The following is a 22383-nucleotide window of genomic DNA, read 5'->3' as shown; positions in this document are numbered from 1 at the left end:
CAAGTTATGAGAGCCAGAACTCTGCGCCCCTTCTTCAAAGGTCAATTGGGGTGGCAAAAGGCTACGAGTAATCAGTCTTGCACACGTAACTAACTGTCTTAGTGCTTATCTGAGCTGCTAACCGAGCCTTAAGAGCCTCATCCACAGCCCGGGAATACTTAGACCTTCCCTTGCTACCCTCGTCAAACCGGACCACTGCTGATTGTCTAACTACCATTTCTGAACCCTTGAAACTTTTCCTCAGCAATTGGTGTCCAAGGCCAATCCTCGGATGAACACGATGTTCAATAGGCTGTCACGATTTAACTCCGCCCTATCGGGCGAGACTAAGACCTCGTCAGCACCCGGGAAAGAACAGCCTCTGCAAACCGACCAGACCACGCTTCGGCGCCAGGAATTGCAAGAGAAAATATTCAATTCGTGGAAAGAAGTCTTCCTAGGTCTTTATCAAGTCCACGGCAGGTCTTCTCGTGGCCCTCAGCACTACACGCGCCTGTATGAACTCTTCCTCGGTGCGGGCATGTCCACCTACGTTCTCCAGGACGAAGAACGAGCCAATCGAGCAGGAAAAGAAGAGCGCTTTTACAAGAGAACAGGGGGAAGTGGGAACCCTCTCGGTCTTCTTGGCCTAGCTCTTCAACGTGAAGGGGCGCGAAAGCTGGGATTATATGATAATCTGCCCCTGAATATGCTGGAGTCCGTCATTGAGATCCTCGATGCATACAAGAAGGAGGCTGGAAAGTTGAATGAGCTGTATGACCTCTTGCGAAGCCTTCAGGTCGGCTTCCGTGCACCAACGGAAGAGGACGAGAATGCTGTTCTACAACAGTTCTTTCCGCTGGCTGATCAACTGGGGAGGAGACTGCTGCACTTGGATGCGAAGTTGGATTTACTTCAAAGCGAGATGGATGACTTGGTGTGGGAGGAAGATTCATTTGTCACGTCGCTGATAAAGAAATGGTATGTGGAAGATAAAGTGTATGGGAGACAAGAGGACAGGACTTCAACCTTTAGGTTAAGCCGAAAGGGATAGTAGGGACTCCAGACAATGTTTGGTTATCTGTTCCTTTCTTCTTCGTCTTCTATGTTGATATCTTGGTTTACAACTCCGCCCCGCGTCTTCGTGATATCGAATCATATCCGATGATTGCGGACAGTCATGAGTTTCTGGATTCAATTCCACGCAACTTTTCCAAGGCTTCCAAATGTAAGCAGTTAAATAGAAAGAAATTCAAGTACTTACGTGGGAAAGCCTCATCGTTCTCGGCAATGTCTTTGTCTCAAACCTTGAAATCCAGGCATCAGGCAGCCCCACCGCAATGATTACCTAATCTCGCCCATGATTCGCCTAATTTTCTGGAGACTTATCTTGACCTACATCCTCCAGCTAAACCACTCAAAATGGGCAAAAGAGGTGGCAAGAAGGTAAGTTTGCGTGAAGCTCTATTCAATTGAGATGTATGTGGCCGCTGATTACTCTTGTTACCACAGTTCAACCGAGGTGGCCGTGGTGGTGGTGGCGGCGGAGGCCGGTCGCGCAACGGCTGGCAAGACATCAGCAGAACGAACGAGAGAATGGAGAAATTCTACAATGAGCCGGAATTCATTCCTGATGAGGAAAAGGATGAGTTCTGGACAACCATGCGTCGGGACCTCCCGAACAGCTTCCGTTTCACGGGCTCGCGTGGGTAAGTTCAAGCCATTTTCGCATCTCGTATATCAGATGATATTAATCGTCGCATGGGTTTCGACAGGCATGCGCTTGCTGTCCAAGAGCGTCTCAAGGACTTCTACATCCTTGAAATTACCTCCATCAAGTATGAGGACGAGTTCGTCGAGCCGCCGCGCCCCGTCTCGTGGTATCCGGACCAGCTTGCTTGGTCGATGACCACCCCGAAGCAGGTCGTGAGACGCTTTGCCCCGTTTGCTTCGTTCCAGAAGTTTCTCGTTGCCGAGACGGATGTTGGGAACATTAGTCGTCAGGAGCTTGTCAGCATGATTCCTCCTCTCCTCATCGACGTTCGTCCCGGAATGACCGTCTTGGACATGTGCGCTGCCCCGGGCAGCAAGTCTGCGCAACTGATGGAGCTGATCCATGCGGGCGAGGAGGATTCAATTCTTGAGGCTGCAAAGCAGGCGAAGGAGGGAACTGCGGGATCCGAGCCTCTAGGCCCCGAAGGCTTAAACGATGACGGTCGGACCACTGGTTTGTTGATAGCCAACGACAGTGACTACAAGCGTGCACACATGCTTATCCACCAGATGAAGCGTCTCAGCTCACCCAACTTGATCGTTACCAACCATGATGCCACTATGTATCCCTCCATCAAACTTCCTCCTCTCCCCACTGTCGATGACAAGCCGCAGAAGAACCGGTACCTTAAGTTTGATCGCATTCTTGCCGACGTTCCCTGTTCCGGCGATGGTACTGCTCGAAAGAACTATAGTGTTTGGAAAGATTGGAGCTCCGCAAACGCCCTTGGCCTCTACCCTACACAGTGTCGGATTCTGGTTCGTGCGCTGCAAATGTTGAAGGTGGGTGGACGTGTTGTCTACTCTACCTGCAGTATGAACCCTATTGAAAATGAGGCCGTTATTGCGAGTGCGATCGAGCGCTGTGGTGGCTCAGCCAATGTCAAGATCATCGACTGCAGCCAGGAACTGCCCGGTTTGAAGCGTGCCCCCGGACTGCGAAACTGGAAGGTCATGGACCGTGAGGGCCGGATCTGGGGTAACTGGGCGGAGGTTGAGGCGCATAAAGAGAAGGAAGGCATCAACGGCTTGGGCCGACTCTCTGAAGGCCTGTTCGCACCGACAGGTGAGAATGCCGACTTGCCGCTCGAGCACTGCATGCGTGTCTATCCCCATCATCAGGACACCGGCGGTTTCTTCATCACGGTCCTCGAGAAGACGACCGAGATCCGTGCGAAGCCAGAGAATCACGCCACTGTCATTCCCAAGGCGCCTGTGGCCGCTCTCGCCGCCGAGCTTGACTCCCGGAAGAATGGTAACAATGAGCCCTACAAGAAGCTGGACGCCCTTGATGATATTGTCGTTCCCGACAAGGCGGCCGAGGAAGAGGCTTCGAAGAGCGCATCTGTCGCGGAGGCCTCACACCAGCCCCCGTACTCTGCAACTCTGGATGCGACGAATCCTGGATCGCCTTCAAAGCGCACCGCGGAAGACCTGGAAGAAGAGCTCCCGGCCAAGAAGACAAAGCTCGAGGATGGCAGTGAGGTTCTTATCGGAGACCGTCCAATCCATCGCCCCGCACCTTCAGTGGAAACCGAGCATGTTGATACCCCCAGTGACAACACTTCCGCCCTGGCCCAGACTATTTCGCAACCTGCGCCTATGTCAGAGAAGCTCAAGAAAAAGGGCCCGCAAGAAGAGCCATACAAGTATTTGGACCCCAACCACGAGGAGCTTCAGCCTATTTATAATTTCTACGAATTGTCAGAACGGTTCCCACGGGATCGTTTCATGGTGCGCAACGCAGAGGGTGTCCCGACACGGACTATCTATTATACCAGTGCCCTGGCTCGCGATATCCTTACCCAGAATGAGGGCTCGGGCATGAAGTTTGTCCACTGCGGTGTCAAGATGTTCGTCAAGCAGGATGCTCAACGCGAGGACGTCTGCCGCTGGCGCATCCAGACGGATGGACTGAGAATCACCGAGCCTTGGTTGGGCCCGGCGCGCTCTGTGACCCTGACTAACCGAGAGACCCTGCGTCATCTGCTTGTGGAGATGTTCCCGAAGGTCGCCGACGATGGGTGGAAGAAGCTGGGAGAAATTGGCGAGCGCGTTAAGGATATCCCAATGGGATGCAGCATCCTGCGCATTGAACCCAACGGCAAGGAAGACGGCCTAACGTATGTTCCATTCAAGACAAAATCTTTTACTTTGTAAGATTCTGACCCGATTCTAACAGTGAGCGGATGGTGCTCCCGCTCTGGCGGTCTCTGCATTCCCTGAACCTGATGCTTCCCAAGGAGGACCGGCGTGCCATGCTTCTGCGTATCTTCAACGATGACACGCCTCTGGTCAACACGACTACCAAGAAAGGTCACGTTACTCATACCTCTACCCCAGAAACCTCTGCGGCTGAGACGCCCCTTGAGCCCACGGCTGATGCCGAGGACGTGGCGATGAAGCACGAGAACACTCAAGTAGGCCAGGATGAGCAAGAGCAAGTGGATACCCGGGAGACCTGGTCCAAGGCAGGGGACGAGGAAGACCGCTTCAACACGACTGTCTAGATTTCCGCCCATATTCTGATTTACATGATTTCATATACTACGGGAGCGAGCGCTCACCGAATGTACCAAAAAGCAATGACATGGAGATTTACTGCTCTGAATCTACGAGTCACATCCACGCTCGCGAACCTTAACCGCCTAGCATCCGTGAGGTAGGAGTCCGAAGTCGCACCAGAACTTACCCGAGCTTCTCCAGCGAGTCGATCTGCATCGTAAGCTTCGGAGAATTGTCGGCAGTTGGGCGCCGGTTAAATTCGTTGATGAGGAGACTCTGGGGCCGTTTTCCCCGCAGATGTTTGCCCCGGATTAGAGTACTCTTGACGATGCATCGATGGGCCATTGGTGGCATCGAGTGAAACTATTAATGAGTATCAAGACAAGCAGTCGCATTTTCCGAGCTGGAGGCAAGTCCGAGCCACCATGGAAGTCCTGAGGTGAGGTATAAATCCTGATAACTTGACAGTCGGAGTAGATCGGACCGAGATGGTTCTTGTTGACCTCCTTCTGTCGCCGGGTCGAATAGCACATTACAGAGCCGATCGGTCGCCTCTTCTCTGCAGAGACAAATCAAACATCCATGGGATGCCCAGCTGGACTATGCGATAAGTGGAAAAATTGCGGCGGCGCCCCGCAACGCCGGCTCGAGCTGGGGGATCTTCGGTCTGTCTTTCCTGGTCAGTGCAGCATGTCTCTCCACTTCTTCTGCAATAGCCACTGCTCCCACGCTACAACGTGCATGCACAAGCGGAGCCCTGACGGAGCACTGGTGGGACGTGACTGGAGCAGCCCCCGCTTGACTCCCCTGTCGATGAAGCCATGGCGAGATGAAGAGATGACGAGATGACCGCGGGGCGAAGGAAAAATAACGCGTGCCGGCGTTCAAGGCCGAAGTATGGAATCATGTACGGCATGTCACCCGCCGCGTACTTGATTCGCCGGTCGATGTCCCCAGTGTGACTATATATGAACGGCCAACGATCCCTTGCATACAACATGATAAGCTACCTGCGTCGCAGTCCGAAGTCGCGTCCCGCAACTCCTGGCTCTTCTTTAGTCCTCGGACAAGATGAAGCTCTTGTCAGCCTGGGCTGTGGCCTGCTTGGCTGCACAGGCAGCAGGTGCTGCCATTACCCATAAGCTCAATGGGTACACGGTCACGGAGCACCCGGACCCCGTCAAGCGGGCCCTGCTGCAGAAATACGTGTGTAACTGGATACGGATTGTCTTGTGCTGTGCTGTATACACTGACCAGCTCGGCTTAGGCTACCTGGGACGAACATTCCCTCTTCATCAATGGCGAGAGATTGATGATCTTCAGCGGCGAAGTCCACCCCTTCCGGTGAGTTGCTCGAGGTGTCAATCGAATGGGTGAACGTGTCTAACATGGGTCTATCAGTCTACCCGTCCCATCCTTATGGATTGATATTTTCCAGAAGGTGAAGGCCTTGGGATTCAATGGCGTGTCATTCTATGTGGACTGGGCTCTAGTGGAAGGCAAACCCGGTCACTATCGTGCGGAAGGTATTTTTGGCCTCGAGAAATTCTTTGACGCTGCCAAGGAGGCTGGCATTTACTTACTCGCTCGTCCTGGTCCTTATATCAACGCCGAGGCCTCTGGTGGTGGGTTTCCAGGGTGGCTGCAACGGGTGAATGCTACACTCCGAACTAGCGACAAAGCGTATCTGAAGGCAACCGATAAGTATGCTACAGCCACCCATATAACAATCGGTGCTTTCATACTAATTAACTCGTTCAGCTACATTGCTAATCTTGCTGCGACTATTGCCAAGGCTCAGATCACTGAAGGCGGACCAATTATTCTCTACCAGCCCGAGAATGAATACACTAGTGCTTGCTGCGGAGTGGACAATTTCCCAGATGGAGCTTACATGCAATACGTTGAGGACCAAGCTCGAAACGCCGGAATCGTCATTCCTTTCATCAGCAACGATGCTTCGCCTGATGGTCACAATGTACCAGGAAGCGGCGCAGGTGCGGTTGACATCTACGGCCATGATAGCTATCCCCTTGGATTCGACTGCGCCAACCCTGCTACATGGCCCAGTGGTGATCTCCCCACCGATTTTTATACTCTTCACATGGAGCAAAGTCCATCCACGCCGTACTCGATCGTTGAGGTAAGTTGGATCCCGCTTCTCCCTTCAAAACAATTTAGCATCTAACTCAGTACAGTTCCAAGGGGGATCGTTCGACCCCTGGGGAGGCAGCAGCTTTGCGGCTTGCGCAGCGCTTTTGAACCACGAATTTGAGAGAGTGTTCTACAAGAATAACCTCAGTTTTAGAATTGCTTTTCTCAACTTGTATATGGTGAGTTCCTCTCTGACGGCCCAATTTTTTTTGCGGGGGGTTGACCAAGTCCAGATCTTCGGTGGTACCAACTGGGGTAATTTGGGTCATCCTGGAGGGTACACGTCCTACGACTATGGATCCGCCATCACCGAGTCTCGGAATATCACACGCGAGAAGTACAGCGAGCTAAAATTAATTGGGAACTTTGTTAAAGTGTCTCCGTCATACTTGTTGACGATACCTGGGAACTTGACCACCTCGAAGTACACAAACACTGCTGACTTGACCGTTACGCCTTTGCTTGGAAGCAACAGCTCAGCATCTTCCTTCTTTGTGGTCCGACACACCGATTATTCGAGCCAGTCATCCGTCGACTACAAACTCAAAGTCCCCACCAGTGTTGGCCAGCTGACAATTCCTCAGCTTGAAGGAAGCCTCACACTCAGCGGCCGTGACTCGAAGATTCATGTCGTGGATTATAACGTTGCAGGTACTAACATTCTATACTCAACGGGTGAAGTCTTTACCTGGAAGAAATTCGAGGATGAGAAAGTTCTTGTCTTGTATGGCGGCTCTGGTGAACATCATGAGCTTGCAATTTCTGGCTCAATTGCTGCTTCCGTCATTGAAGGATCTTCGTCTGAAATTACCACCAAGCAAGTTGGCAAAGCAGTTGTCATTGGTTGGGATGTATCAGCAACCCGCCGCATTGTGAAAGTGGGCGACCTCAAGGTCTTCCTTCTTGGTAAGTCTTACGAGGTTGACAACAGTGGGTGATGTGGACTGGATAGCTGACGGTCATCAGATCGAAATTCCGCGTACAACTATTGGGTTCCACAGCTGCCTAGAGAGGGCACAACCCCTGGATATAGCTCCCAGGAGAACGCCGCCTCGTCTCTAATCGTCAAGGCTGGTTATCTTGTGCGAACTGCGTATGTGCAAGGAATTGATCTTCACATCACGGCCGATTTCAATGTCACCACTCCAGTCGAAGTGATTGGTGCTCCATCGAGCGCAAAGAACCTAGTCATCAACGGCCAAAAGGTGCAGACCAAGGTCGACAAGAACGGCATCTGGTCGACTAGCATCAGCTATACTGCACCAAAGCTACAACTACCAGTCCTGAAGGACCTAAAATGGAAGTCCATCGACTCTCTGCCTGAGATCAAAAACTCATATGACGATTCTGCCTGGACCGCTGCCAACCAGCCCTACACCAACAACAGTGCCAATCCACTCAAGACACCGAGTTCGCTGTATTCATCTGACTATGGCTTCCACACCGGAACCCTCATCTTCCGGGGTCACTTCGTGGCTAACGGCAAGGAGAAGACCTTTTTCGTGCACACACAAGGCGGGTTGGCCTTCGGCAGCTCTGTATGGATCAATGAGACATATGTGGGCTCCTGGACAGGCATCGACGCAGATAAGGACTACAATGCAACATACACTCTGCCATCTCTGGCTTCCGGGCAGTCCTACGTTCTCACTGTGGTTATTGACAACAACGGGCTGGACGAAGACGGGACCGTCGGCTCAGAGGAAATGAAAGACCCCCGAGGCATCCTGGACTACAGTCTCTCCGGTCAATCCGCCAACGCTGTCACCTGGAAGCTGACTGGGAATCTGGGTGGTGAAGACTATAAGGATTTGGTACGTGGACCACTGAACGAAGGAGGCCTTTACGCCGAGCGTCAGGGCTTCCACCAGCCCCAGCCACCCAGCCAAAACTGGGATTCCAGCAGCCCATTTACCGGTATCACCAAGCCGGGCGTCCAGTTCTACAGTACGAGCTTTGATCTCAATCTGCCACAGGGCTGGGATATTCCACTGTACTTCAACTTTGGCAACACTACCTCTCCGCCGTCAGGTTACCGCGTTCAACTGTATGTGAATGGCTACCAGTATGGTAAGTATATCAACAACATCGGTCCGCAGACAAGCTATCCTGTTCCCGAGGGCATACTGAACTACCGGGGCACCAATTGGATTGCCTTGAGTCTGTGGGCGCAGGAAGAAGATGGTGCCAAGTTGGATGCATTCGAATTGACGTATACCACTCCCGTGCTTACGGCCTTGAGCAACATCGAATCAGTGGATCAGCCAAAGTACCAGAAGCGCCAGGGGGCCTACTGAGTATGGTGGAAGCAGATATCGGGAACTTCAGAGGGTGACTTCGTACATAGGATTCGATCTAAAATTTCCCATGATCCCGCTCTCGGAATTCAAAAGAGCCAATTTGTGTAAGTTGTTGCATTTGCGGGTTGGCCTCGGCTTCCCTATTGGAACCCCTGGACGTCCGATCTAGAATTACAGTAAGCCCCTTCTCCGTCGACCTCGGAGTGCATGTAGGAATGGAGTATCCTGTACAGAGCAGATCGAGTATAGATCGAATCCCGATAATGCGCGGCCCCACCGCTCCACCGCTCCCGCTCGATTCCCAGCCACCGCGCGACTCGCCCTGGATCTCTTCGCATCTCAGCTCACTTCCTTGCTCCATTCTCAATTACGGCCATGCCGATTCATTATACCCCAGGCTATAGAGCCCTGTGAGAGCAGCGATTATCATCACACTCTGTCCGGCGCACTCAGCCTCTCGTCTCACTACGGGCTTACCCCCATACCCCCATCAGCAAAACATCCCGTCAATCACCCCCAAGCTCGAGGCTCCCTACGCGAAAGGCATCATGGACTCCATTCCGTTCCCAGACCAAGACCTCAATGCCACAAAAGCTGCGCCGACGCCCGCATTCTCCCCAAACAACGACCTCTTCCTCGCCTCACACCTCCAAAAGCGCTACACTACCATCTCCATCCCAGCCACCTACGGCCGCCTCAACTCCGGCCCGGCCCCCGGCACAGTTGCAGGCATCGTCCTCGGTAGCGTTGGTGGTGTCATTGTCATTCTCTATTTGACATTTCTCGCCTTGAATCCAGGGGGTATGGCCCGCGGCAGCTCCTCCAACACCGTCGACGAAGAGGTTGTCGTGCGCAGCGGGCGCGCACCATCACAGCGGCGGAGTGACATGATCGAGGTCGAGGAGTATCGCGGCCGGCGACCGAGTTACCGCCGGCGACCATCGGCGGACGATGAGCATATCGTGGTGGAAGGGTCGGTGTCCGCGACCACGGACAGCCGCGATGTCATCAAGGTGAATGAAGACTCTTCGGGGGTTTCGTCTGCATCTCCGCCGCCGCCTCGCAGAGCAAGGAGTAGGAGATCTGGGGTGCGGACGGTCGATCCCTATGACTATGGTGGTGGGAGCTCATACGTGAGTGGGTATTAATGATCTGGGGCGTCTCATCTTTCAGTGCCTTGTGCTGGGCTCAGACGAGATAGGACGGGGAAGTTCGTTGTTCTTCTTTGCATATGCGATACCCTTTATCTGGCTCTTGTATCTTGCGGGATTCTACTCTTTTATGTGCCATGTTAATAATGTTCTGAATACGAAGTCATGTTCTTCTATGCTCGCCCTTCGAGCAGGTTATCAATAGAGAGATGCAAGAGATGAGTATGTACAGTGAATACACTTTTCTCAGATAGAAGTACTGCACCATACATAGAGTATTAGGAACTGTACCCATGCTCCTTGTTTAGGCAATCAAGATGATTGGTACAAGCATGCACCTTTCGAGGATTGGAGTCACTGGTGTATATCTTTACGTCTTGCATTGATCAGACAGAGCACTTCTAGTATCTTCCAAGGTTGGATGATGTCGACGTACCCATGTTGTCCATGATCGACAGCGATGTTTTCTCTTCGAAGCTAGTATTTGAGCTAGAATGCGAGACTACTTGACATGAGCAGGATGATTTTCTGTCATCTTCGAATGTCCAATACATGCGATTCCATCGTCCAATTAGTGACGCCTAGTATACGCGCTAAGTCTCGAACACACGCTGTTGAAGCCGTCCGCAGGTTGTGAGCAGAGCGGACAGAACCAAAAGCAAGCTGAGAAATGGTAAATATTCAGAAAGAAAGAGTGTTCAGGAATCCCGGAGGGATTTGGAAAGAAAGATAAAAGAGTGGATTGTACATTCTGTACAACCAAGACAACGTCGTGACCCGGGATTGAACGCCGCCCCCGATTTTGCGCCAATGATAACTAATAATAACTCAGGATATGTACTTGAAAAAGAACGGAAAAGAAGGACCCAGCCGTACCGAGGCCATTTCAGATCTAGGAACCCCAGCATGTCCTAGTATCGGTTGCCGAATCATAATCCAGGCCTCCGGAAACGCCGGCAAACAAAACCAACCTTATTCAAGAATATCGATCATCAAGCCCAGTCTTTGGGGTGTGTATTGCAAGGGATATATGCCCGAGAAGCTCACATGCACTGAAGTGATGGAAACACCGGGTCGAGGGCCCGTCGAGTCTAAGACACTGACTCTTGGGGTGCAGCAGATCCCAATGACAGCACTTAGAACATGATATCCAAGCAACAGCAGCAGGCCAGCGCAGCCATTATACCGGCACAGATACCACCGGCGCCAGATCCGCCACGGTTACCGCGATCCCCGGCGTAGTATCCTTGCTGAGGCGCGTAACCTTGCTGTGGAGGGTAGTACATCTGCCCCTGAGGCTGGTAATATCCCTGCTGCTGAGGAGGGCCGTAGTTCTGCTGGGGAGGGTAGTAGCCCTGCCCCCCTTGATAGTAGTCCTGAGCGGCGCCCTGGGGAGGCGGGGAGTTGGCGTGGAAGTTGCCGGGGTTGTTGTACGTCGGCGCTGGGTAGGAAGGAGGCGGGCTGTTCTGAAGGCGTGTTAGCCAGAGAGCCAGGGAAGGCTCGGGAGCGCTTGCTTGGGACATACAGGCTTATTGTAGGACATTTTCGCAGAAAATCTTGGATGTGGAGCCGTTTCTAGATGTGATCAGCGGGGCCGGAGATGGCGGGCGTAATGAGGTCTATTCAGGGGTGATGTGAACAGCAAGTGGAATGGGCTGTGTCGCTGAGGTTGTGAGGAGGAAGAGTAGAGCGCCAAGCCGGACAGAGCGAAGAAATTCCGCAATCGAGGGCGTACCAGGCAGGCTTTTTATCGAAGACGCGCGGATCGCCCGTTGCAGAAAGTGGAGTCAGGTGCAGTTCCGGGGTTGCGACGGCTGAGTCATCTGGAAGCAACCTCCCGAGGTCGGAGCCTTCCAAGGTTCCATCTCCATGGATTATCTACGTCTCTATGCCATTCTATGCATGGTCCGATTTCAATTGAGTTCACGCTGAAAGGCCCTCTCGATTCTGACTTTTGGAAACGCAAAGGATGCTGTCCATGTATAAACGCGGATTATAATGCACATAAGCCAAGAAAAGACAAAAGGGAAAATGCTGGATGCATGCTAGGTGACACTATACGGGGGGAACTCTTGCCCGAGGGGCAACTATGCCTGGTCCTCCAGCGAGGCCTTCTTCAGTTCTTCCGACGCATCGGCAACGGCATCCTTCTCCTGCGTCAGCTCAGCCTCCGCGGTGGGGGCACCGTTGGCCTGAGCGGGCTTCTTCGCAACATCGGTGGCACGGTCATTGGACTGGGCGATCTTCGCCTCTTCCTCCTCAAGGCGGGTGATCTCCTCCTTGGCCTTCTTGATGTTCTGTGTATCTTGTGTTAGTGACTGGTCTCGAAAGAATTATACGGAGACGAAAGCACTCACCTCCTCGGTCTTGCTGGCCTGGTTCTTCTTCCACTCGGTGATCTTGGCAGCCAGCTTCTCCACAGCAGCAGGGACGTCCGACTGGTTCATAGGCGGGTCGATCTTGACCTTGGCAAAGTCCTCGATGATTCCAATATTCATGTTGAACTTGGCGGCGGCCTCAGTGCCCGCAGCAGCACCATTCTTCTTGCCCTTCTTGCCCTTCTTGCCACTGCTGCCAACAAAGTAGTCCTCCTCGCGGTCTTCCTTGCGCACAACCTTCATACCCTTGAGGCCAGAGTCATCCACGGTACGGCCAACGCCGGCACGGAAGTTGCTGCCCTCATCCTTCTTATCATCAAGACCCAGAGCGGCGAAGTTGTACGCGGGGTCAAAGTGGCGGATAAGACCCTGGGCAGTGAGGATCTCGTCGGTGTAGGCGAGGGCGGAAGCCTCCTCCAGCTTCTTGTCGGCGACCTTCTTGCGCTTCTCACGCTCAAAAGCATCACGCTCGGCCTTTTGGCGCTCACGGCGGATGCGCCAGGCCTCATCCTCGTATTCCTTGTAGGCGCGGCGGGCCTTGAAGTAGTTGTCCTTGATCTCGCGGATGGCAGTGTACTTCTTCTGTTGGTCGTTGCGCAGCTTGGTGCGCTCATCCCGCAGGGAGTTGAGGTTTTTGAACACGCCATCCTGCTCGGCCTTGATGACATCCAGCTCCTTTTGGATCTCGGTGTACTTGTCGCTCAGCGCCTTGGCCTCGGGGTTGTCCATAGTTTTCCTCAGTTCCGAGATTTGCGCCTTCAACTCGTTGATGCCCTTCTGGGCCTCATCCAGACCAGCGAAACCCTTGCGCTGCTTGCGCAGGTTGGAGATGTCTGAGAGGGCCTTGCGCTCATCCACCAATCGCAGGGTACCAGAGTCAACCTGCTTCTCAAGACGGGCAATCTCCCGGTCAATCTCCTCAACATTCTTGAATGACATCTTGCCACGCGAGTTATTCTGCTCCGCAATGCGAGCCTTCAGGGTCGACTCCAAGGCATTGATCTTCTCCTGGGTGCTGGAACGCGACGTCTTGAAGCCCTGCTGCTTCTGGCGGATCGAGGAGAGTTCGGCGCGAAGTTCTTGCTGCTTCTTAACGACTGGGGAGTCCTGGTTGCTGGGCTTGGCGTTCTCCAACTTGGCCTTAATTTGGCTCTGTGGCACATGTTAGCGATTGGCTCGGAAGGGAAATAAAATGAGCGGGCACGAGGACACAGTCGCCTCTGCCAGCAGCATAGAGATGACAATTGCGCAGGAATGAGACTAGAACCAACGAGGGGACCGAAAGCAAGGAGGGAGCATATCATACCAACTTTTCCTGAGCCGCAGTGTGCTCCTTCTCGGCCTGGGCGAGACTGGCCTTGTAGGCCTCCTCATCGGGCTTGGTGGGCTTAACCCGGGGCTCCGCAGGGGCAGGAGCAGCCATTGTGAAGGGGGCGAGGAGAAACAGAAGGGGAAAAGCGAATTGTTCCTCGGGAAAGGAAGGGAAGAAGGAAGGCCCACGAGGGGAAAGGGGAAACGTTTCGAATGATTAAAATGGTTCGGTCAGTTTCTCCGCTTTACTAAGTTGAGTGGTGTCGCCTGGCAGAAAGTTCCCGCCGAATTTTCGACTTCACCTTATCTTTCACCGGAGCCTCCACCGCGCGTCTGGTTTCTGGTCGTGCTCTCTCACTTCAACCGCCCATCCATTCTCTCGAGAGCATCAATCATGGATGGCGAAATTGCGCAGCACGGCGGCGACGCCGAGAAGGACATGACTCGTCTCTGGCGCACCTGGAGGACGGTCTATGAGATGCTTGCGGACCGGGTGAGTCGTTTTGCACCGATCCTCTGAGCTGTCAGGGTGTATCGCATGGCATGGAGGAATTGTCATTAACCGCGATTGGTGTTTCAAACAGGGCTACGAAGTGTCCGACGAGGAGCTGCAAATCTCACTACACGACTTCCGAAGCAGGTATTCAGACGCGATGGGCTATCCCGAGTATGCGACCCCTCTGAGCTCTTGATGGTGGAAAATGTGTATCATGGAGAAAGCGACAAGATTCGCGGCGATCCATTGCAAAAGGCTCTCTGACTGACCCCGTTCTCCGACACAGCCGCACCAAGATGAAAATCCAAGCCCGCCCCACTGAAACCATGAAGGTGAAGTACACCGCGCTCCCGAGCAAATCCAACCCGACACCACAGCCCGACTGCGGCACCATCTACGTCGATTTCTGCCCGGACAGCAGCGGTGTCGGCACCAAGCAAGTGCGTGCGTTCAACCACATCGTCGACGAAAGCAACTTCCACACCGGCATCTTCATCACCCAAACCCCAATCTCGCCTTCGGCCGTGCGCCTGTTGAGCGGTGTACCTGGTCGCATCTGCGAGCACTTCCAGGAGCAGGATTTGCTGGTTAACATCACCCGCCATGAGCTCGTCCCCAAGCACGTTCTTCTTAGCCCCGAGGAGAAGGCCCGCCTGCTGGAGCGGTATCGCCTGAAGGAGTCGCAGTTGCCGCGTATCCAGGTCTCCGATCCCGTTGCCCGGTACCTGGGTCTCCGCCGTGGCCAGGTCGTGAAGATCATTCGCAAGAGTGAGACAGCTGGTCGGTACGCCAGCTACCGATGGGTGATCTAAACGGTCCCCAGGAAGCTAGGTAGGTATTGTTCCGGCCTGGGACAATACCGATCCCATTTTGCTCTCCCTTCTTGTCTCTTCGAAACGGAAGGATTTACTCTCTCATGTACATGTGTGAGAGGTATTGAGAACTCATACCCACATACGCATCAAGTCCTCTCCGACCACGGTTCTTTCTGCTGCGGCCATTCTCTGGCCCCGTCCTCGCCATTCTGCCTGGGAGCACAAAGAAATGAAAAACTACGATCCGTGGTTGCATCAGATACCAGGGGAATCGGACACGGAGTTTTTTTTTCTGCACCCCACAAACGAACAAAAAAAAGTTGGTCCCCTTGTTGTATTATGGGCAGCATGGCGTACAGGCGAAGTTTCTCCAACATCCACGGACGGGCGGGGGTTTCTGATCAGTGATTTTACATAGTAATGTTCCGCTGTGTTTTCCGATCGAGCTAGATGAAGTACACTGGATGTCTATACAATATTTCCAAGCAGTTCATTCGAATCATGGTTACTTTAAGGCTTAGCGTAGTGTTGTCCTGTCTTCGTGGTCACAAGGAGGATGGGGGCATTACCAATAAGATGATTCCCTCCAGGGCTAAATTCCGTCAATATCCATTGCCTCCGACGCCAACGCTGAATCTTTCTAAGATAAGTACATCAATACAAATAGGGTATGGGGTGTAGCACCACCTGCTATTCTGCGTCAAGCACTTTTGTAGTCACCCTTCTGAATTGATGTTGGCGCTCGACTTGGACAAGTTGTTCTCCCCTCCCATCAGGATTTCTCGTATCCTTGAGAGGCCAAAGTAGTCGTTCTGCGGCGTTGCATAGACTAAGCCCTCCATTGCCCAACCGACAGTTCCCGCCTTGAGACCTAGTTTATCCCCTTCTCTCTTGCACGAGTCGAAGTCTATAATGACACGACTCTCCCCATCCATCATGATGTTTGATGGATTAAGATCATTGTGTGTAAGTCCCAAAGCATGCATATGTCGGACGCCACTCTCAATCCCTCGCAAGCGAAGGGCTCAGTCGAAAGGTGTTGTCTCCTTTAGCTTCTGCGACAGGGTCGTGGGATACTTGTGAAAACAGAGTCCCATTACCCTGCCACTCTTGGTAAGACAGCCACGGTATTGAGCAATGTTGGGATATGGGTGTCTTCGAAGCACTTCGCACACTTCCACCTCGGCCAATATCTGACGGCCCGGCTCCAGGGAAGCAGGCGTGTCGCCGTAATATAGAAGGCTCGGCTGCTTGACGTAGGAGTTTGGAGGTAAAGGGTCAGGAGCGCGAGTGAAACAGGGGTCCATTGGCGGCCAGACGTTTTCCACAGGAATTTGGCTGATCTTTAGCTGACTGATATCAACCGCAGAGGGTGAAGAAAGACGCCAGTTGGCCCTGGTATAAAAGTATTCATTGTCCCGTCGCAAGATCAGCTTTGTGTGGTCGAAGACAAGATCGCCATCTTCCTCCACAAACGCTTCGCTCTGCTCGCATATCTCCATAGTACTCTAAGTAAAAAAGGATCAGTGAGGGGACCAGCATAGGAGGAGAATGATGCTGAGAGATTATTTACGAGGGAGCGAGGGAGCCCATTTATTGGTATAAAGCAGGATTATATAAGCCCTGAAAACCGGTAGAAGTCGGTCTTCCCTTCGTTTGCTATTTCAGCTCGCTCAAGGGTCGCTAGTGATTAATGTACATAACTTTCTCTCTCTCTCCTCCTCTCTCTATTCACCCACTCCGTCTGCTCTCCTGTCATCAGCCAGTTTCTTTGCAACCACCTACTCTCAGACACTCACATAAGCACTTTTCATTCTTCCTATGGAGCCAAGTAGTGCGCTAACTTATCGCGAGTGCGTATTGCCTTTTCTTGCAAAAAGCATGTATCTAATGGTATTCAGATTCCTGGGATCAGACACGGTCGAACTCTGCACTTCGGCCTGCTCTCGCCCATTCAAGATCCACCAGAAGCTACTGGAGTCAACATGCAAGGCTCCGGCAGTTGCCCTCAAACACGACTACCTAGAAGGCAGCTCTAAGCGTTACACCTTCACCGAGACTACGGATGACACAGTAGTCCAGTTCATCGAATGGGCCTACAAGGGAGACTACACTGGCTCAACGTCCGCGCCAATCGCAACGCCTCAAGAAAATACTTCCGAAGATCCACCTCAGTCGCCAATCTCAAAGCCACCGAGCGAGCATTTGGAAGATATCAAGGTCCCGCAAGCACACACCCTGCTTTCTCATTTACGCGTCTACGTATTCAGTGAAGTATATTTGGTCTCTGGGCTAAAACAACTGTCATTCCAGAAGTTTACGGCAGTACTCATGGACATGGGAAAGCCAAAAGATCTCGACGAGCAGCTGGCGGTCATCGATCGTCTCGCGTTAGCTTTTTCGAGGCTGCCTCTCCACGATAAGCTCCTCGAATGGCTAGCTCAGTATGCTGCTTGGTGTCTGGACAAGTTACGCGTTCAGAGCCAGTTCCACAATCTTCTGAAGAGTTTGCCGGCAATCAGTTCTCGCATGATGGAGAAACTCAACCCGGCCAATGAAGCTCCCTGGGACACGAAGTGGCACAACTACAAGGTCCCGTCGTACGACGCCCGTGCTGACTTCTTTGTTCCATATGAGTATTAAGGCATTAGAAATTTTTGTGTCCAGACTCCTGTTTCTTGCGAATCTGCTCTGTGGAAATTTATCGTGGCATTGGTTAGAAAAAAAAAGTCTGAAGAGTTAAGGAAAACAGAGCACGAGGGGTCACAGCTTGTGAGGGAACGACGGTGATTACTTCCATGATTTACGCTGGAGTTTGCGTTTCATTGTACAATGCCTATTAACTTGAGCTGTATTGATGCCTAAATTGTCAAATTTACTATCCGATTGCCCTATGGTCAACGTTCTCAGAAAGCTCCCTCAAATTTCGTCAATGACCATTGCCTCCATGGATAGATGGGAGATGAGACGCCCCCAACGCCAACGCTGAGTCTTCACAAGATAAATACATCAATATAAAAAGCTAGTTAGGGTATGGGGCACGAGGTCATGAAGAGTACAGCGAAACAACGATCCGGAAGCGTCCTGAACGCCAGTCCCAACCAAGGTAGCCCACAACCTCTCCGGGATTTACAAAGTCATGTTCACATATCAGACGTTATGATGACGTCTCGACAAGAGGCCACCGACATCCTGAAGCTCGACGTCCACATCGAGGGAAACGTCAGACGAAGCGCGGTAGGGTGGAAGAGTATGAGAAGATTCCCGACTATTCACAGTCGTCTCTGTCGGCGGCGAGGAGAAGCGTGATTGGGGAGGAGCAGTGGCGCGAGGAGCCAAGACACCAAGGTCTTCGAGGAAGGCCCTGCTACTTGATTGATCCCGTTGGGCACCATTCGTGTTGGGAGATATACGTGAGGGAGTTGTAGGAGCAGGATGGGTGTGGGTATCAGAGGAATCTTGATCTAGCAAGCCACCCACGTCGAAGAAAGAGACACGGCGAGAGGACAGAGTCGAGGAGGCGGTGGTGTGGTGTGGTTTCTCGCGCGGGGACTGGTTGGTGGGTAGCAGCTCGTGCGGGCTGACTTTGACGTCGAGGCTGTCGTTGGCCGAAACTTGGTCCCCTTCTGGGGTTTGGCCTTGATGAAAGGACCAGGATGTATCGAGAGTGCCGGTGCGTGCGGAGGCCAGCGACATCAGCGGCGGAGCGTGGCTTACAGTTTCAAGGGCATAGGATTGGTTCGGGCCAATGTTGTAGACTTTGGGATCGAGACGAATGCCCAGGCCGGCAGCGAGATCGGAGTCACTGCCCCATTGGTTTTGCATGACAGTGTTGCGGCGCATATAGCTGTTGTCCATGCTTTCGCTCACAGAGGCAGAAGCCTGGTCCCGCTTCCACTTGAGTTTCTTTACGCCGCGGTCGCGGACAAAGGACCCTATAACGACGATATTGGAAACGGCAGTTGCAGCGAGAATCTCTAGCGACGCAATGAGCGAGCGATAGGGCTGGGCGCCCTCGTGCTCAATCACCTTGGGGACTCGGTAACACGTGATGGCGATGAGAACCGCCGAGAGACAGAACAGGGCCACAAGGCCGAGCTTGCGCTTTAATGGCATCTGGGCCGTGAGGATGATGGGGACGGGGAAGGCGATAAGAAGGAGGTCGGTGATGACGTCGCATACTCCCATGGTGATAAGCTGCGCGTAGCCGGAGCGACATCTAGGACCAGGGTCCGGGATGACCTGCCAGTAGTGGTCGACGGGATGACACTCGGCCAGTGTCGCAATCACAATAGCAATCAGCGTAGATATGAGGAAGAAGTGAATAATGTGCAGAGAGATAGAGACTGCACGGCGCCACACCACGCCGGTCATTCTTTTGAGGAATTCGCAGACGGTGAGCTTGGCAGTCCAGATACTAGTTATACAACGTTGTTCAGTTAGAGATGGCAGCTCAGTAAGTACCCGATGGAGCAAGGCGGAGGTCTTACAAGATCGTATAAAAGATGCGCGACGCCAGCACCAATTTACTACCGATCTCCCGCTTCGATATTTCGTCCTGGGTCAAGCCCAACGTCTGCACATTGTTGGTGCCCCAGATTAAGACGAAATGCACTAGGATCATCCGGATGGTTAATGGAATCATGCTGAGCATCATGACCTTGTCCTCGCGGAAGAAGCGCTCAATGCGAACGTAACGGCCACACAGTCGCACGATAATGACGGCCATTGAGAAGGCCGTCGCCCACCAGCACATCATGAGCGTTGGGTTGATATCATCGCGCGATTCATAGGGGGGTGGCTTCGGGGAGAAGAGGGCCCTCGTGGCCAGCGAGATCGTCGTCATGATCCCACGCTGGACCGCCTCCGAAGAGGGGTGTTGCGACGAGCTCGATCTGTGGTGGATTTGGCAACTGACAAAGGCAGGAACCTAGGATCGTGTCTTTACATGTCGCACGTGAGGGTCGGCTGTGTGGAGACAAGCACTAGGGGCGATCGTCCATCGCGAGGCGATCACAAAATGCTTGAGTCATGGCAAAAGATGCAAGTGATCAAGAAGCAGCAGTTCCCCCGGGACAGAGCCGACCAGCGTCCAAGCTCAAGGAGGAGGAGACGTAGGATTTTGGCTCTCGGAGACCAGTGAAAGTAAATAGGAGCCGGGCAGAGACTGGACCAGGATCGGAAAGTCAGATATGATAACGGCGTCAGCCAACGCGAAGGATGAGCCAGTGACAGTGACTCGTCTAATCTCGCGGCGAACCGGGGGGCTGATTGGAAAGACGAGTTATCTCCCTCTCTTGAACCGAGCTCCATGGTGAACGCGACCAGCCCATGCGCTCAGCGCGCCACTCAAATGATGCATCGCGATCGCTTCCCCTCTCGCCTGTCGCCTGTCACCGCCGTTAAGATCTGCGGTGGGAGGAAACCGCTCCACCGGAGTCCGGGAGCTTTGACCTGGTGCGGAGAGATTAGGAGGATCAATGGGAGAAAGAAGATCGGAGGTGACGGCCAAGTCGAGAACTCATCCCGATCGAGACGTTATCGCCGCCACGTGGACTCCTCCCCGATCGAGTCGCGATGGGATGCGGGCTTGCTAGATGAAGGACCGCTGGATGACGCCGTGTATATATTCTTATCTATCCCTCAATATGGGCCAATCATCGATCCAGCGGTGCCTGCTACATACAGTACATGTTCCAGTAGTGGAGCAGATTCCGCTTTGCCACCAATCGTTATTCCCGATAAGCTGGCTCCGTTTCTCCTAAACCCAAATGAATTAATCGCGCATAGCGTGGTTCATGGGCGATAATATATACGACTGTAGGGTTGTAGAAATGGCAGCTGCTGGTTCACCCAACCACCGCCGCCGCTGCGTCCTCCCGCTGGTTCTCGTCCCGAAGTGACTGGATGCCGACGCTGGCGTGCAGCCCGGCCAACACCACTCGGAGTTCCTGCAGGAACTTGGTGACCTCTGTCTCCGTGCCGACCGTGATGCGCAAACACCCTTCGCACCCGTGCTCCTTGCCACGGAAGCGAACCACCACCCCGCGCTTTTCGGCCATCGCCTCGTACGCGGCCAGCGCCGTGACATTGCTCGGGCGGCCCTCCGTGTCCAAGATCTGCACCAGCAGAAAGTTCGCATCATGGCCGCCGAGGAAGCGGCCCACGCCCGGGATCTGTGGCAACTCGCGGAGTAATCGGTCACGCTGGGCGACAATCTGCTCCCGGTAGCTGCGCATCACGGCCATATTGGGGGTGTTGAGCGCGGCAGATGCCAGGGCGCTGGTCGGGCTGGAGATGTTGTACGGCGCCTTCAGGCTGTTCAGCAGCAATGCAATTTCCGGGCTGGCGTAGGCGACTCCCAGCCGAATACCCGCCAAACCAAAAGCCTTGCTCAGCGTCTGCATCACCACGAGGTTGGGCCACTCAGTCACCCACTCGGCCAAGCTGCTTCCCTCCTCGGCGAAGTCGATGTATGCTTCATCCACCACAACCACTCCGTTCCATGTCGGGTGCTCGAGCACCTTCTGGATGTCCGCCTTGCGGATCAGATTGGCTGTCGGGTTCCCTGGCGAGCAGATGTACGCGAGCTTGATCGATGGGTCTGCCGACAACGCCTCGTTGACCTTCTCCGGCTGCAGGTGGAAGCCGTTGTTGACGTCCAGGGGTACCTTGGTGATCTCAACGTCATTAACCTGTGCGCTGACGCCGTACATTCCGTAGGTGGGCGGGCACGTAAGGATTTTATCCTTGCCCGGCACGCAGAAACATCGTAGCAGCGCATCGATCGCCTCGTCCGATCCGACGCCGACAAAAAGGTTCTCCGGTCGCAGGGTCTTTGGTGTGTGGTGGTGGGTATTGCGAAGGTTGCAGAACAGTTGCTTAAGCTCAACTTGGTGACTGTAAATACCATGGATTGTTTAGCCGTATCCTTTGGGAAGCAATCTCGCGGACTCACTCACGGGTCGGGGTATCGGTTCAAGCCAAGGAAGTCGATCTCAGGCTTGGAGGCACCTGTTGCATCGCCGGTCTGAGACGCCTGGAGTGCCCCTTCGCTGTTCAGTGCTAGTCCTGGACCGTAGGCATTCTCGTTGGCGTCGAGGAGCACGTTTGTTCCATCGTCTTTGTAGTCACTGACTCCTTAGCGCGGGACCCGAATCGCAACTCGGCGGGAACATACTCTCTTGCGCACCGGTACGGCTGCAATTGCAGAATATTGGGCCGAGCGCATTTCGACAAATTGAAGGGTGACGCCCTGGAAGCCATTGTGGAAGATGTGCAGAGGTGACGCACAACAAGGATGTCAAGCAAAAAGTTGGTGGGGTGGCGGAGAGTCTTTATCGGGAGCGAAAAGCGGAATGGCCATCCGTACTGGAGAGCGTGGACTGGAATGACTCAGACTGCGATGGGCGTGAGTCAATGGGTCAATTGGATTGTGCAAATTACAGACAAATCGTTGCAGTTGGTTGTCTACTGATCACGACCATTGGGGGTATGTAGCATTTTTACAGTGCACGGCTT

At 53.4% G+C, this 22383-nt stretch overlaps 11 protein-coding genes across 11 annotated transcripts; 6 read left to right on the top strand and 5 right to left on the bottom strand.

Annotated features, from left to right (window-relative positions):
• Positions 1-280: 280 nt before the first annotated feature.
• Positions 281-1033, top strand: N7459_007381 (uncharacterized protein; the record flags this gene model as incomplete). The annotated part of the gene is made up of 2 exons (XM_056946549.1): positions 281-960; positions 1015-1033. 2 exons carry the CDS (start codon positions 281-283, stop codon positions 1031-1033), a joined length of 699 nt encoding a protein of 232 aa, XP_056798548.1.
• Positions 1034-1401: 368 nt separating this feature from the next.
• On the top strand, positions 1402-4262 carry N7459_007380 (tRNA (cytosine-C5-)-methyltransferase; the record flags this gene model as incomplete). Its single annotated transcript, XM_056946548.1, has 4 exons — positions 1402-1425; positions 1492-1688; positions 1755-3875; positions 3935-4262. 4 exons carry the CDS (start codon positions 1402-1404, stop codon positions 4260-4262), a joined length of 2670 nt encoding a protein of 889 aa, XP_056798547.1.
• Positions 4263-5328: 1066 nt separating this feature from the next.
• Positions 5329-8708, top strand: N7459_007379 (glycoside hydrolase family 35 protein; the record flags this gene model as incomplete). The annotated part of the gene is made up of 6 exons (XM_056946547.1): positions 5329-5601; positions 5696-5961; positions 6019-6400; positions 6456-6590; positions 6645-7317; positions 7378-8708. 6 exons carry the CDS (start codon positions 5329-5331, stop codon positions 8706-8708), a joined length of 3060 nt encoding a protein of 1019 aa, XP_056798546.1.
• Positions 8709-9259: 551 nt separating this feature from the next.
• On the top strand, positions 9260-9859 carry N7459_007378 (uncharacterized protein; the record flags this gene model as incomplete). Its single annotated transcript, XM_056946546.1, has 1 exon — positions 9260-9859. One exon carries the CDS (start codon positions 9260-9262, stop codon positions 9857-9859), a length of 600 nt encoding a protein of 199 aa, XP_056798545.1.
• A 1139-nt stretch (positions 9860-10998) lies between these two features.
• On the bottom strand, positions 10999-11405 carry N7459_007377 (uncharacterized protein; the record flags this gene model as incomplete). Its single annotated transcript, XM_056946545.1, has 2 exons — positions 10999-11328; positions 11388-11405. 2 exons carry the CDS (start codon positions 11403-11405, stop codon positions 10999-11001), a joined length of 348 nt encoding a protein of 115 aa, XP_056798544.1.
• Positions 11406-11949: 544 nt separating this feature from the next.
• bfr1 (putative nuclear segregation protein (Bfr1)) lies at positions 11950-13663 on the bottom strand (the record flags this gene model as incomplete). Its single annotated transcript, XM_056946544.1, has 3 exons — positions 11950-12159; positions 12220-13392; positions 13547-13663. The coding sequence occupies 3 exons, from the start codon at positions 13661-13663 to the stop codon at positions 11950-11952; spliced, it is 1500 nt and encodes a 499-aa protein (XP_056798543.1).
• Positions 13664-13945: 282 nt separating this feature from the next.
• N7459_007375 (DNA-directed RNA polymerase core subunit RPB5) lies at positions 13946-14859 on the top strand (the record flags this gene model as incomplete). Its single annotated transcript, XM_056946543.1, has 3 exons — positions 13946-14044; positions 14136-14218; positions 14334-14859. 3 exons carry the CDS (start codon positions 13946-13948, stop codon positions 14857-14859), a joined length of 708 nt encoding a protein of 235 aa, XP_056798542.1.
• A 1028-nt stretch (positions 14860-15887) lies between these two features.
• N7459_007374 (serine/threonine kinase) lies at positions 15888-16364 on the bottom strand (the record flags this gene model as incomplete). The annotated part of the gene is made up of 1 exon (XM_056946542.1): positions 15888-16364. The coding sequence occupies one exon, from the start codon at positions 16362-16364 to the stop codon at positions 15888-15890; it is 477 nt and encodes a 158-aa protein (XP_056798541.1).
• A 388-nt stretch (positions 16365-16752) lies between these two features.
• On the top strand, positions 16753-17505 carry N7459_007373 (uncharacterized protein; the record flags this gene model as incomplete). The annotated part of the gene is made up of 1 exon (XM_056946541.1): positions 16753-17505. The coding sequence occupies one exon, from the start codon at positions 16753-16755 to the stop codon at positions 17503-17505; it is 753 nt and encodes a 250-aa protein (XP_056798540.1).
• A 507-nt stretch (positions 17506-18012) lies between these two features.
• On the bottom strand, positions 18013-19708 carry N7459_007372 (putative integral membrane protein Pth11-like; the record flags this gene model as incomplete). Its single annotated transcript, XM_056946540.1, has 2 exons — positions 18013-19279; positions 19353-19708. 2 exons carry the CDS (start codon positions 19706-19708, stop codon positions 18013-18015), a joined length of 1623 nt encoding a protein of 540 aa, XP_056798539.1.
• A 1003-nt stretch (positions 19709-20711) lies between these two features.
• N7459_007371 (histidinol-phosphate transaminase) lies at positions 20712-22128 on the bottom strand (the record flags this gene model as incomplete). The annotated part of the gene is made up of 3 exons (XM_056946539.1): positions 20712-21762; positions 21825-21995; positions 22043-22128. The coding sequence occupies 3 exons, from the start codon at positions 22126-22128 to the stop codon at positions 20712-20714; spliced, it is 1308 nt and encodes a 435-aa protein (XP_056798538.1).
• Positions 22129-22383: the final 255 nt, after the last annotated feature.

This window comes from Penicillium hispanicum (genome assembly GCF_028827665.1).
Source record: "Penicillium hispanicum strain IBT 35686 chromosome Unknown utg000006l_segment0_segment0, whole genome shotgun sequence".
In the NCBI taxonomy this organism is placed as follows: domain Eukaryota; kingdom Fungi; phylum Ascomycota; class Eurotiomycetes; order Eurotiales; family Aspergillaceae; genus Penicillium; species Penicillium hispanicum.
Note: the sequence above shows the minus strand (reverse complement) of the source record. Positions and strands in the feature narration are given on the sequence as shown.